At 36.4% G+C, this 15,435-nt stretch overlaps 1 protein-coding gene across 2 annotated transcripts in view; it reads right to left on the bottom strand.

Annotated features, from left to right (window-relative positions):
- The window catches only part of agla (amylo-alpha-1, 6-glucosidase, 4-alpha-glucanotransferase a), a 51,678-nt gene that overhangs the window by 24,214 nt on the left and 12,029 nt on the right, over positions 1–15,435 (bottom strand). Inside the window, exons 6-13 of one of the 2 annotated variants that reach the window (XM_049466884.1) lie at positions 7,970–8,151; positions 7,233–7,344; positions 6,841–6,967; positions 4,986–5,088; positions 3,956–4,053; positions 3,726–3,865; positions 2,338–2,525; positions 761–884 (exon numbers count right to left, since the gene is read on the bottom strand). In XM_049466884.1, coding sequence (XP_049322841.1) covers positions 761–884; positions 2,338–2,525; positions 3,726–3,865; positions 3,956–4,053; positions 4,986–5,088; positions 6,841–6,967; positions 7,233–7,344; positions 7,970–8,151 — 1,074 coding nt within the window. Of the gene's footprint in view, positions 1–299; positions 424–760; positions 885–2,337; positions 2,526–3,725; positions 3,866–3,955; positions 4,054–4,985; positions 5,089–6,840; positions 6,968–7,232; positions 7,345–7,969; positions 8,152–15,435 lie in introns of both variants that reach the window. The other variant, XM_049466883.1, reaches the window with a different exon arrangement.

The following is a 15,435-nucleotide window of genomic DNA, read 5'->3' as shown; positions in this document are numbered from 1 at the left end:
GTTGCTGCTGCTAAAAAAAAAATCCTAGTCTTAGAGGACACACAACAATATAATTAAAATACATTAGTAATTGTTAAAAAAAATATTCTGTCATTTCACTCATCTTTCGTTTCTCATTTTTGTTGCCAAATATTCAGTGCATCCCTATTAAAAAAACAAATACTTGGAGGAATAACTGAGCCCATCCTATATGGTTAATTGTTGGAAGGGCTACATTAGTTATAAAAACCAAGACGGAATCAAGTGCTACAACATTGACCACAGGTTTTCTATGTTAAACAGTGTGTTAATTGTCCTACCTCTGATGAGGGAGGAGATGCCTAGTCTAGTCACAAACACATTGTCCAGCTCCTCGCTGCCCGTGAACAGCTCAGCCACCACGTACAGGTCAGGGTTGATGGCACGGGCTGCGGCCAGCATGAACTATGACCGCAACGGTCAGGGTTAGACCACCACACAGCACAGAAATAGAGCGAGAAAGAGAGTGTGCCAAGGGATCCAGTTAGAGTGACAAGGGGGCGGGGCAAGGGAGGGGGCAAGGCATGCCATAGAAGACATTAGAATTGGGGCATTAGAATGGATATTTTACATATGGAGAGATGATAAGGTAGGTTAGATAGGTTAGAGGGAAATGAAGAGATATTAAAGTATGGAGACAAAAAGACACACAGAAACTCCATTAGTGTCATGCTAAAACATAGCATTAACCCCCAACCCCACACCCACTACCCACAAACACACACCCTCCACCCCGCAGTACCTCTGATCAGACTGGTAATTCCCAGCCGGTTTACAAACACATTGTCAATCAGCTCGCTGCCCGTAAACAGCTCAGCTATCACATACAGATTGGGCCTGACCGCCCTGGCCGCAGCCAGCATGGCCTGCAGAGTGAAAACGGACCATAAGTGTGTATTCATCTAGCTTTAATAACCATAATGTTCTACTCAATATGCATTTAAAGACAAAAATTAGTGTCATTTATACAAAAATGAGCCCTTTCCACCAATAATCATACACTATATTGCCAAAAATATTCACTTCCTAACTTAAAAGTATTTGCTCACCTGGAGATTGCCAGAAGAACAGTACTTGTCTGACAGCATCGTGCCAAGAGTAAAGTTTGGTAGAGGGGGGATTATGGTGTGGATTTTTTTTTTAAAGAAATTGGGCTCTGACCCAGTGAAAGTAACTCTTAATACTTCAGCATACCAAGAGATTTTGGACATAACATGCTCTCAAATTTACAGGAACAGATTGGGGATGACCCCTTCCTGTTCCAACATGACTACTGCACACAGTTTACAAAGTAAGCTCCCTAAAGGTATGGATAAACCAGGTGGATTAACTGGGCTGCACAGAGTTCTGACCTCAACCTGATAAAACACCTTTAGGATGAATTAGAGTGGAAACTGTAAGCCAGGCCTTCTTGGCCAGCATCAGTGTCTGACCTCAGAAATGCATTTCTGGAAAAACATTCCCATAAACACACTCCTAAAGAGTTTCCAAAAGAGTTACAACTGCTGCAAATGGTGGGCCCTATTGAACCCTATGAATTAAGAAAGGGATGTCAATCAAGTTCATATGTGTGTGAAGGCAGACAAGCGAATAATTTTGGCAATAAAATGTACATCGATTGTTTCTCTCTTAGTAATAAAAAAGTTATTTTGTTTACTATTGTAAGCTATTTTATTTTAAGTGCCTTTAATAATGAATAAATATGTTTCTGAAACACATTTTAGGTTTTCAAAGTAAATACGCTATCTAAAGAAACGAAAAAGAAAACTTCATTTTCTACCAAATATTTTCAAAAAAGGCTCACTTGTCCTTTTATATCAGCCCTTAACTAATCAACAACAAAATATCAATAATAATAATAATAATAATATGTGATACAATATCATCTATAATATCACAGAATGTAGAATGTACTTTGAGTCATATTTGTTTACAAGACAGGTGGTGCCAAAAATAGTGAAAGCACCAGAGGTTTCTAATAAAATGGCCAGTGCGTGGAAGCACAAGGTACTGTAGATGTTTCTAATAAAGTGGCCAGAGTGAGTGGAAGCACAAGGTACTGTAGATGTTTCTAATAAAGTGGCCAGAGTGAGTGGAAGCACAAGGTACTGTAGGTGTTTCTAATAAAGTAGCCTGTGAATGTTAAAACACCTACAGTACGTTGTGCTTCCACTCACTGGCCACTTTATTAGAAACACCTGCAGTATGTTGTGCTTCCAAAGTGTTCAGTGTGTAGAAACACATGGTACTGCTGGTGTTTTTAGTAAAGTTTCTCATAAACAACATTTTTATTGAATCGTATTGAGCTGGAAACTGTACCTCAGCCACATGCAGTGGGGTTGAGTGGCAGTTGTCGAGCCGGACTCCGGTAAAGTATTTAGCTGTAATTTCTGTGTATTTCTGCATGTGTGCCCACAGATACGGGCAGTCCTCTGGGCCTTTGCCATAGCGAAGCTTCACGCTGTCGCCCCAGCAAATCAGCTCTCTCCTGATGTACACGTTAGAGCCTGAACAGAAGAAAAAAACGGAACAAGCAGAATTACACAACTTTATCAGCCTAAAAACAGGGCCAACGGCTCCACCATCTGGTCTGAATGGAGATGACATGCTCAGGATACATTAAGTTTATGCATTTGAGATCATACAGGAGAGATATTGTTGGGTTTATGGTACAACCAGCTGAAGTACTTGCATACTGTTCTGTATTTTGCTGCATATAATAAATTATACATCATTAATAAAAAATGTGATTGACATAATTACACAAAAAAAATCAGTCAAAAAAAAAAAGTTTTGCTCAAATAAAATATTTCTAATGATATATTTCAACTTTGAAATAAAAAATATATACAGCTCTGAAAAAAAAAAAATAAGAGACTACTTAAAAAGTATGAGTTTCTTTGATTTTACCAAATTAAAAACCTCTGGAATATATTCAAAAGGAAGATGGATGATCACAAGCCAACAAACCAAGCTGACCTCCTTGAATTTTTGCTCCAGGAGTGACAAAGTTATCCAAAAGCAGTGTGTAAGACTAGTGGAGGAGACCATGCCAAGTTATTCCACTAAATATTGACTTTTGTACTCTTAAAACTTGTTTTCTTCGCATTATTTGAGGTCTGAAAGTTCTGTATCTTTTTTTGTTATTTCACCTATTTCTCATTTTCTGCTCTAAATAATAATAAATGCTCTTAATGACAATATTTTATTAGAAAAATTGGGAGAAAAGTTGTCCGTAGTTTACAGATTAAAACAACAATGTTCATTTTACTCATAAACCTATAAATAGGAAAATCAGAGAAACTGATTTAGAAACTGAAGTGGTATCTTAATTTTTTCCAGACCTATATATTGTTAAAATGTCTTATTTTCATGAACCCAATATCGTGTCTCGTCGCACCGCTAAATATGAGTCTTTTTTTTAACCATCAGGAATTGTCTATTTTAATCCTAATTCATGAAAATATTCGTCTAACTGCAGCACATTACATTACATTTTGTTACATTACATTTCATTTAGCTGATGCTTTTATCCAAAGCAATTTACAAATAATGATGTACATTTAGTACATGTACTGAAGCAACTATGAATTGGGGATTATTTCCTGCAAAGGAAACTGTACAGTACAGTCCTGCTTTTAAACACTGACACTATATCTGGTGATCAGGTGGTTTAAAATACCCCCAAACTATACAGAGAGGCTAACCTGGTTCTGCAAAGTTGCGCAGTGGATCGTCCCCCATCACCCAGCCGTTGTGGGCCAGGAAGTGGCAGGCTTTGTCCGGCTGGTCCATGAGCAGCAGGTCCTGCTCTAGAGGTGACTCTTTGAATGGGAAAGTAAAATACCTGCACAGACAGAAGCACAAGACAGTTTAAGGATGATCTGCTAAATTTTAGAGGCAGTCGTGTGTTCATCAGATAATGCTACAGCATCACCTTGTGACCAGAGGATGCTTTCTGGTGACTGGGCCGAGCTTGGGGCCGTGATCCGCCAGGCGCTCATAAGACACCGTACCCATACAGCAATTAGTGGCCTAAAGGAAGACAAGAAATATTTTATTCTTAAGTCTGGAAAAGAAACCGAATCAAGGTTCATGTGTGTTTGTTATATTGTATTCTGTACATTTAATTAGGGTTTTTGCACCATTTTAAAAAGTCAAACTTAATGCTTTTTAAGACCTCAATAAATATAATTTAAGACCCACAAATTCAGTCATCATTTCTTCGGTAGAAAATAATGTATTGCATTGGAATTAAAAACTTATCATTTCCCATTTTTCTATCTTTTTTTCTCAATTTTGTTTTAATGTATGATGATGATTAATAAAAGACAAGTAAAATAAAAACAGTGAAAGCATGTTGTTCAGATTAAGCTATTTTGCAACTTCCTTCACAAATGGAAAAAAGGAAATGATCAAATAAATAGTAGTGATGCTGTTTATAATACTACTACTACTATTAAATCGTTGCTACTTCTACTACTACTAAAATAAATTATATAATAATAATAATTATAAAACATTAAAGTATCTTTTCCATAAATAATTATTAGTGTCCTTTTATTAGCTCGTAGCTAAGGTTAGTATGTTAGCTAGCTCTTAGCTAATGTTAGCTAGCTCTTCGCTAACCTTAGTTCACTCCCTGGTAACGTTAACTAAGTCACTGCTAAAGTTAGTATGTGCTTTCCAACCACCTTCAGAAAATGTAATATCTATAGCAAATTTATAGTAAATTTAAGACCTTAATTATTTGGATTTTACTTTACAATTTTCACATTGTCTTAAAAACTTCACATTGATTGATTTGTAGATAGTGGTCAATTTGCAAAGTTGTCTTTCCAGGTGTTGTGCAAAATTTGCCTTTCTGCCTTTAATCTACAGTTACAGTAGTATACTGCTGCATAATGCACCTCCACGCCAAGGGGAGTAAAGAGAGAAGATAGACAGGCAGACAGACAGAAGCTGACCTGTTCCTGATGATAGTTGACCTCTTTGAACTGTTCTGCGTTCAGCTCCTCCAGTCTCTTTCTGAACCAGTTACAGCAGTCTTCTATGGCCCCAGGACTGTTTCTGTAACAAAATGTAACAAATCCCTCAAGTGAAATTTCATAATTGTCATCAACTCAACTGTATGCACTTGCTATTACAATAACTTCTTAAAGATGCAATTATAATCTTAAAAGATCAAACTTAAAATGTAATACAACCAAATAATATAATGAAGTCCAGTATTACATTACTGGACACATGGTATTGTGATATTATGAATCAAATATTAGGCTTTACATGGTGTTTGAATGTTTGTTCTGAATTTCTTTCTGTATTTTTCTAGTGGTGTCAATCGATTAAATTCTGTGATTAACTGTGATTAATCGCATTTGTTTTTCTTCAGATGCAAGTTTTTATAGTGGATATTCAAATGTAAATAAAAGAATCAATGTAAGAAATGTAAAATTCAATAGAGATAAAATTAATGTAGGGTGCTGGAATAAAGAATGCATGATACATTGGACTGTAAATGTTTCAAACTTAATTTGATGAGAATAAAAATCTCAGCCATTAGGAGCAGGGCAGTGTGTGTGTGTGTGTGTGCGTGTGCGTGCGTGCGAGAGAGAGAAAGAAAGAAACTCTCTAACCGGGTCGGAGCTGGAAATCTGAACCGGAGTGTCACTGCTGGACAAGCGCGCGTCGTTCAAGCATTCAGCCAGTGATAAGCGTGATGGGAGGGGGCAGGGCAGATTACGGCGGAAGTAGGGGTCAAACTTGGTGCCTTCATTAACTTGAGTTAAAAAATAGTAACGCGTTACTGATTTTAAATTAACAGCGCGCATTAACACTTTAACGTTGACAGCCCTACTTTTTACATTTGTTTAAATTAACAATATTTGCAAATCTTTGAATGTGAGTTAGCAGCTGTAAACTAATGAGATAAGTGTGCAAGGTTGGGTGATGGGTTGCTTTAAACCTTTAACATGCTCACCGAGAAAAAAAAAAAGTAGACAAAGCACAAACAAATTTAACACTGAAGATTTCCATTTTGCAAAAAAAAAAAAAAAAAAAAATCCCTAAAGAACTTGGTACTTTTGGCAGTGTGGGCAGTGTGCCAAGTCCTGCTGGAAAATGAAAAACGCATCTCCATAAAAGTTGTCAGCAGAGGGAAGCATGGAGTGCTGTAAGATTTTGAGGGAAACCAAAACTGCACTGACTTTAGACTTGATAATAAAACACAGTGGATCAACACCAGCAGATGACAGACATGACTCTCCAAACCATCACTGATCATCAGTAAATTTTACATTCATTTTACATGAAAATTAAGGGAGCAGAGTTTGGAGGAAGAGTGGAGAGACACACAGTCCAAGCTGCTTGAGGTCTAGTGTGAAGTTTCCACAATCAGTGATGGTATTATACCAATTGGTCTTTTATAATATTCTAATTTTCTGAGACCAAAAATAGATCACTCTGTGTGTAATACATCTATATAATATATGAGTTTCACATTTTGAACTGAATTACTGAAATAAAGTAACTTTTTTTAATGATATTAAAAAAAAAATGAGATGCACTGGTACATACATACCAAACATAACCCTGCCAATTGGTTAAGATGACAAAATGGGGTTGAGGTCTTCAGTTAGTAACAGTAAATAAATAGTGAAATAATTATTGGCTGTTTTGGCACAGATGGCTATCTGCTTGGTAACACCCTTATAATGTGACCATGAATTATACATATCTACCCTACTGAGTATATCTGTACTAACTCAGCTTACTTTATCTGGCAGAGCACACAATAAAACAATGACACAGAACTACACTGACCCATTGGAAACAAAGATCTCCAGAGCTGTATTCAGGTCTACTGTGCACCCAAAGCGGTTGTACTGAGGGTCCTGGATGATCTTCAGCTGCTTCTTACCATCAGTCTGAATCTTGCTGGGTTTGGATCCTGGGCAAAGTTTAAAATTAATTAGTAAATACAGTGTAAACACACTCATCAAAGCCTAGTTTAAAAGAAACTGGTTACAAACCTGTTATCTTAAAAATATTATGTTATTTCTATCAATCAACACTGTATTACAAGTTATGGTTAAATTATTTATGCGACAAGTGATTCCAAATGCTATAGTAGTGAATTAAACTAAAATGTGAATCAGGTCAAATGGAACATAAACCATTATTTACCAGGGTGAACAGCCTTTTACAAAACTCACCATTCTGCAGCAAAGTCCTGAATTTCTCCACCAGAGGCTCCACTTTCACCTGGAAGAACTCCCACAGCTTTGTCTTGGGATACACATCCTGCCAGAAGATTCCTCGGATGGACTGAGAAAAGCAGAGAGAAACACATACAGGTTAAAAACAGTCAGGTTAGATTTGCTCAAATCTGATTTTCTCCCCAAACCATTTGTTTATTTTAGTCAAGAGTTCAGGCATATTTTTTATGTGATTTACAGCCGACACTGGTCTGAACAGTTGATGCTTCTAAAATGACACTCATGTGCTATGAGCAGAGCTTCACATGAAGTTTCAGTTTCATCTTTTTCAGCAACACAGGAGCTATCAAGGAGTTTCGGGTTTTGCAGCATGGGATATCACTAAGAATGTGTTCCAGCTCACTGAAAAAAGGACATGTTATTCAGACACTGCTTGGTTCGGACCACGGTCCGGACTTTCAGGTGTGAAAGCACCCTTAGAAAGTTTTATCACTTGTTCAGAAAAATTAATTTTGCTATCAGTACCGATTCTGCTTTCGTTTGAGGCAAAAGTGGGGAACCTGGTAAAAAGTGGAATCTGGCAAAAAGTAAACAGTGGGTAAAAAAACTAAGATGAGATGTGTCCTGTATGCAGGGAGCGAAATTAAAAACAGTAAACCAGATGAATTGCCCAGGACTACCGTAGTGTAAACATCTACAGTCTATTGTACATGCACACATCCACACACACTTACATTCATGTGATGTTCGTTTTGTAACAGGGCAGGAACGCCCCGGTCTGCATATTTTCCGTCTGCAATGTCACAGGTCACATGCCACAGTGCCCTGTCCAGTACCCAGGCTGGACGTAGGTGGGGGGAGTTCAGCAAGTTATAGCCGCACTCTGGATGCTTCTGTATCCACACGCTGTTAGCAGCTAAAAACACACACATAATGGATTAATACTCACGACATTCAATCATGTAACTCTGTTTTCTGCATTAATGTTGCAATGGTCTCTTGTATTAATGAATTCCCAGTGAGACAGTTTTTTTGTGCTCCTGTTTCAGGTTGCTTTAGATGGGTGGAGGAGTGAGCAGGAAAGAAGGACAGTACTTCAGCTATTACTCATGAATATAAATGACATGCAAATGATTCACCTCTGATTGGCTAACAGCACTGTGACACTCCTTCCATGGCTCTTCAGGTTTTCTTTAATTGGCTAATAAAGGTAATGGCTAATACAGGTAATAGGGTAGAAGACTGCACTTGAGGGTACTTTCAAAGTTCTTGAAATGTTTCGAATTGACTGACCTTGAAGTATTTTTTTTCTTTACTTATTTGAGTAGTTCTTGCCATAACACAGATTAGAACATTACTTAAAAAGAGCTATTCACTGTATACATGTTACTCTACCTTTTCACTGATGCTCTCAAACACATTAAGAAACAAGAAATTCAAGTAATTAATAACTCTTGATAAGTTTAGCATAGATATTAACTGAAAGCCATTCCAGGTAAATCTACCTCATAAATCTGACTGAGAAAATCCAGCCAAGATTAATCTAAAATATAAAACATATTCTGGTTTGTTTAACACTTTTTTGTTCACTAAATAATTTTATATGTTTGGATGACTTTAGATTCATCTGAAAATAACCTCTTGCATGTGTGAAAGTCTCCTATAAATTTAAGGTGAATGAAGGCACATCAAACTACACTATAGATTTCCATAGTCTGACAGTATGTGATTATGTACATCACAGGTGGTGGCATTTATACTAATAATATCCATATCAAAACCATATCGTCCAGCACTAATCCGTAGTGAGAAGGAAAACTACAGAAGTTGGCCATTCGAGGAACATGTGACTGCAATGGAGGATAATCCATAAGACATTTACAGGGTTCCAACACGTTTTATCAATATATTTCCATGGCTTTTCAAGGCCTTCAAGGCAAATTTTCATGACCATGCGATTTTAAAACATCAGTGCAGACATGGACAATAAAAACTAAAATCAACTAAAGCTATAATCAAAATGTATTATAGTAGGCCTAAAATTAATTAGATAAAATGTTGACATGCAATACTAAATAATAAAATGTGTGTCAGATTTGGACTGTGTTGGGCTAAACTACTGAATTAACTACGTGTTGATGTGTATGTTACCTCAAAATAGATTTTCTCCTTTGATTAACTGAAATGCAAAGATTTGTAGACCAAATTTACATGACTTTTCCAAAACTTTCTTGGTATTTTTCTTTTTCCAAAACTTATCCAGGCCTGGAAATTGCTGTTTTCAAATTCCATGATTTTTTTTTACAGGTTTTTCATGACCGTATGAACCCTGTTTTTAGCCATGAGATGAGCCATGAGAGTTTAAAGCACACTTGCACTTTTAATTTAGATTTTCTTTTTACTATATTTGCATCTTGAGAAGCTTTAAGATCAAATTTTAGCTCAGTGAAGCACCAACACTTGAAGAGTAAGTTGCCTTTCTTATAAAATTGTGCTTCAAATAAAGAACTTTATGTTGACCTGATTTTTAGTTTAACATTTACATGTAAATGTTGCCTATATGAATAACGATAAAAAAAGAAGTAAAAATAAGTTAATCTGTTAAACTGTGATGTTAAATGCAATGCAATGCTGGGGCACCTTATGTATTATGTGCACCGGTGCAACCAGTGCAAAAAGTTAGTCTAGAGCCCTGATGATGCTCAGTGCAATTGCACATTGTTACCAGAGAGATCTCTAAGTCACTTTAAAAATGCTAAATGGATCTTTAAATAAAAGTTTACATGTAAAGACAACCTGGCCGCTAGATAGCAGTGTTGTACTCTGGCATTAAATCCCACGGTTCTGACTAGACAAAAATGCTTAGGAATGTGTGTTTTAATAAATGACTAGACTGGTCATGAAAATTATATTATTGAGCAACAATAATGTCATTGTCTCAATAATTAAATAACCTCTATCATTTTTGCTGACCTCAAAATAGCACAGAATGCAAGGAGAAAGAAGAGCACATAAATAGTCTTTATTTTATTTATAAGTTATTTCTTCAGGGCATTAGATAAATATATATTTCAATTCCAAAATCTGTAATTCCAATATAATTTATAATAACTAAAAGGCCCATGTTATTTAAAGTGGTGTAACTGCTGCATTATGGTATTATTATTATTATTATTATTATTATTATTATTATAATATCAGTGGCATACAAGGATTTTACAATAACAATATGTATATAACAATTTGTTTGAGGACAATATGCCAATATATCGCCCACACAAAATGTGTGTCAGTCATAAGTATGAGGATTTACCTTAATGTATCATACTGGGAGAAAAAATGCTCCTTATATTACATTACATTCATATAGAATCTCATTTGTTGCCTCTTGAATACTTTTCAATAAACAACCCTATTAATTATCGGTACTAAAACCTTTAAAAAGTATGTTAAATGTGATTTAAACACATGCACACTAGGGCCTGGTGTATTGTGTATAAAAAAAATAAATAAATAAAAAAAAAAAGTATATATTATTTGACAATCTACAAATATAAAAGCCTTTCTCGATGACATATTGTTTTTCGTTTTACAGATTTTTTTTTGGAAAAAGATTACAGAGTAAAACAGCACCATTTCGAGCTGTTTACCATATAAAAATCACATTTAAACAAATTATTTAATTTACCTCCTAGCTCAAAAGCACATATGTTAATAGATGTCTAAGAGTGTTTCTCATAACACACACACACACACACACACACACCTACACTTCTCTGTCTAAGCATGTGGCATTTAGACTGAAGTGCAGATAAAGTTTCATACACTGACTGACCTTTAAGTCTCTCTCTCTCTCTGTGCGTGTGTGTGTGTGTGTTTGTGTTTGTGTCAGAAGTGTGAACTCTGAACTATACAGCACAGTGAGGCCTGTTGCTGCAGCTGTACTGAAACTGTTCATGATTCAGACTTAATTTCCCAAGAACCAAACTGTGAAGTTTAAAACAATGACTGGGTCAGAATTCCTCCAGAACATCAGACAGGTCGCAGTTGTGGTGTGCACTAAACCCTCTGATTTTTGCTGACTCCACCCTCAGCTCAAATTGGAAAAATAGAAAATATTAGGCAGGACTGGTAAAATTAATTACTTCAAAAGGAAAACATTTCAGCTGTTAGTGGAAAAAATATGATTTAGAGTTTAAAATGGACAACTGGTGAACCAGCATCATGGTCAAAGACACACAAGGCTGTCTGAAGCTCATGGAGCTTGAAGCTCAACAAGTTTGGGATTATATATATATTTTTTTTCATTATATCATATATAACTAATTAATTAAAAAATTAGCCTGATTCATTTATAATCGATGCATAATTTTTAGAGAAGCTTGAACATTTTATATTTTATGTGTAGTCAACTATAATGCACATTAATTATGATTCAATGTGTATAATTTTAGCTACAGCACAATTACATATAAATTATGTGACCTTTCTGGTCACTTACTCTGAGGTAAGATCTGGCACTGCTGGGTCCATATTCCCATCTTTTTGGGAGCGTGCTGTACAATGGCTAATATAAATGTATATATATGCTTGATAAAGCAGAAGAATACTAAACCTAGCATACAAATAATACCATACTTTCTGTGTAGGTTTTTTTTTATGTTTCATTGAGCATTGAGTTTCAGTGTCTGAATGTGCAGAAAATAAGTAATATTTTACTATGTGTGTGTGTGTGTGTGTGTGTGTGTGTGTATTTGTGTGTGTGTGTACACATCTGTGTGCTGCATGTCTTTGACTTTGTACTGCTGTACTGGCTCTGTTTGCTGTATGGTGGGGTTGCTGTTTCATCATTGTTCGGAAGCCACAACTGACAGACAGTTCCTTTTACAAAAACACAAACACACGCTTAAATATTGCTTCTTTTTTTGCACAAGCATTGCTTCAATTTTCGCATTTATTCAACTCTTTTAGCAACAAAGATTGTTACTCTTTATTTTTTTACATAGTTGCACCCAGAAGAAAGTGTTGGATTGCAATGCTTTTCAGAAGGAAAACAGAGTTTGAAAGACAAGCAAATCTGTGTGTTGGGTCATTGTGGTCAGTGCCTGATGTGAGGTTCATTTTCATATAATGCCAAATCACCTTGGGACTTTTACTATTACAGGCACTTTAGCAGCCCCACATTAAAAGATCCTTCAACCAGTGGCCCTACCTTTTCTGAACACACACTCCAGGGCACTTTTTTAACAGAACAATGCTTTTCCACATACCTCTGTAATCTCACAAACTTAAATTGAAAACACAGATGCCATACTATGGCCAGAAGCATCTTCAGACCAATCACTGACTGAAAATTAGCAGTGGTATTGGATATAAGTTCATTAAAAATAGCTTATATCAGTCTTAATATTTAAAGGAGAAATCCAGTGTGAAATGGACTTAGGGTGTAGTGATACATGATTACAAGTTTTTTTTGTTCAAACAGCCCTCCTTCATTTGCCCCCAGCATTCCGGCACACAACGCTTTTAGCTGATGCTCCCAACAGGCTTACAATAGGCCTAGCATGAAAAGAAATCGCTATTTTTACACCCTTAACAAGCTAAAAGTATCTCCACACTTCAGTGGTAGAATTCTGAGGGCCCTGACATTTAAACTGAGGCACTGAAAACTTTGAAAGTGCACAGATAGATAGTTTATTAAAAACACTGTTAAACACTCTTAAAATTAAGTTAACTAAAAAGTCAACTAAAAAAAGCATATACATATAGGTAAAGTAGGGGTACAGACTGCAAAATTAATTCCATAAACATGCATGGATATTGTTTAGATATCATCAGCAACAGCTGCAATTCATGTATTTACACTGAATTTATATTGTTTTTATCTTTTTGAATTTATCTGTTCCGCTATCCTACCTATTCATTTGTAATTTTCAATCAATTTGAGCTTGTTAATGATGTAAAAATAGCCATTTCTTTACATGGGCAACAATACGCCCCTATCGCTAGCAGTGTAAGCCTGTTGGAGCATTGGCTGAAATCACTGTATTTCAGAATGCTGGGGGAGAACGGAGGTGGGCTATCCCACAAAAGTTCATACTAGTCATTATGTTTCACTAAACCCCAAGTCAATTTTACATTGGATTTTTCCTTTAATCATTTATTGTTCCTGATAACCTTTCTTTTTTTTGAAAATTAGTGTATGTCAATTATTTGAATATATAACTGCATAATGAAGTACGTGCAGATACTGTAATATTAGGTGCACTCCTTTGAGGACCCTATAGATTTGACTGAAAGGTCACACTGCTTAAATGATGCCCTGTACACTGTGCAGTGTGCTCAACGAGAGCTTGTGTGTTGAGTTCAAGGCTAAAAATACCTCAGCCGTGTTGCTGTGGAACTCCTAGCAAAACAAACCCTCTTTCTAGGTCCTGCTGTGGAGTGGCTTTATAGCTCATGCAGCACAGAGCAATGTGGTTACATTTATACTCTTTGTTTTAGAAGAAACAATGAATGAGCGGGAGTCTCATTACATTTGTCTAAAGACTGTAGGGACAAAAGTACTGAGACGCTTACTTATTCATTGTTTTTCGCGATATCAAGGGTATTAAAAAGAGTTTATGTTAAGTTAAACTGTCCTTAACTTTCCTAAACTGTCCAGGGACGACTTTCTACTAGATTTTTGGGGGCACTGCTGTCAGGATTTGATTGCATTCACTGACAAAAGACATAGGGCTTATTTTAGCGATTTACAGCTGCACACTTCACAGCTTGATTTAGGGTGTGTCAATGTGTCTTTGCTATCATTATGATGGGAAAATTATGCCTTGTGCAGCTCAAAGTGCACAAAAGGCATGTACTACTTCTCTTACTTAATTGTGGGTGTGTATTGTGCATAACATCAAATAAACCAATCAGCGTGTCACTTTCTATTCCCCTTAAAAGCCACGTGCGCTCCGACATTGGCAGATTGGTATTTTGACGGTGTAGTGGCTCTGCACTTCTCAGCAGAGCACTTATCATACCGTTAAGGTGTGTGAGGAGGTCATTTACAAGATCATCAATGGTATTTCATTTTGCATTCTGTTTATTGTTGATGTAAAAGTTGGGTTTGTGCACTGCTGCATGTCCTTGTGTGTAAGCGTGCATCCACATCGAACACCGTCCAAACATGGGCAAACAGACAGCAAGGATACACATACCAAGGGTTTAGCCTGTCTACACAATTTCTAAACATTATACACTCGTACGAAGGTTTCAAATTGTTTGAAATGCACATCATGTGCATGAACGTTTAATGTATGCATCTCCTTATTTATGTGTTAATGATGACAAAACTATATTATATCGTCATAGAGACCATAAGCAAACTGCGGACGTGTTATTCACTAAAATGTTCACAACCGGGTTTATATGTGTAAATCTATCCTAAGTATGCCGATGTACATTTTTTTTATGCGCCATCCTTTTTATTAAGGTCCCTGTATGCAAAAAGGGACACAGTGACGATGAGCCTCTCCTCTATTTTTCGAGTGGCACAAATCTTTAGTAGGAAGCAAAAATCAGATCAGCGATTTCAGGCCGGACATGTCAGAATCTGTTTCTGAGTGGTAGTCGCTGTCACGCACATTGGTATTTTCTACATTTAGTCAATTGCTGATTAATATTTTAATGCAAATATTTACTGATATTTCTAAAGCACCAGTCAGCCACACCCAAAGATAATGGCAGAGCAAGACTAAGAAGAATAAGCATTAGACAGAAAAGCAAAACAACTGGGACATTATACTGTACACATCCACTACCTGGCCTTAAAAAGGCAGCACCAAAAAAAAGTCACACACTCTAATATTTGGTTGGACCACCTTAAGCTTTGTAGCTTTGTTTGGATAAGCTTCTGCAGTATCACAAGATTTATTTCAATCCAGTGTTGCATTGATGATGTCTGACCGCTGCACAAAGCCTTCTCCAGCACATCCCAAAGATTCTCAATGAGGTTAAGATCTGGACTCTGTGGTGAACAATATGTAAAAATAATGATCTCCTGCTCTCTGAACCACTCTTTCACAATTCCAGGCCCATGAATCCTGGCATTGTTATTTGGAATATGCCCGTGCCATCAGGGAAGAAAAAATCTATAGATGGAATAACCTGGTCTATATTCAATATATTCAGGTAGTCAGCTGACCTCATTGAA

Source organism: Astyanax mexicanus, chromosome 18, assembly GCF_023375975.1.
Source record: "Astyanax mexicanus isolate ESR-SI-001 chromosome 18, AstMex3_surface, whole genome shotgun sequence".
Taxonomy (NCBI): Eukaryota; Metazoa; Chordata; class Actinopteri; order Characiformes; family Acestrorhamphidae; genus Astyanax; species Astyanax mexicanus.
This window is presented reverse-complemented; position numbering and strand designations above follow the sequence as displayed.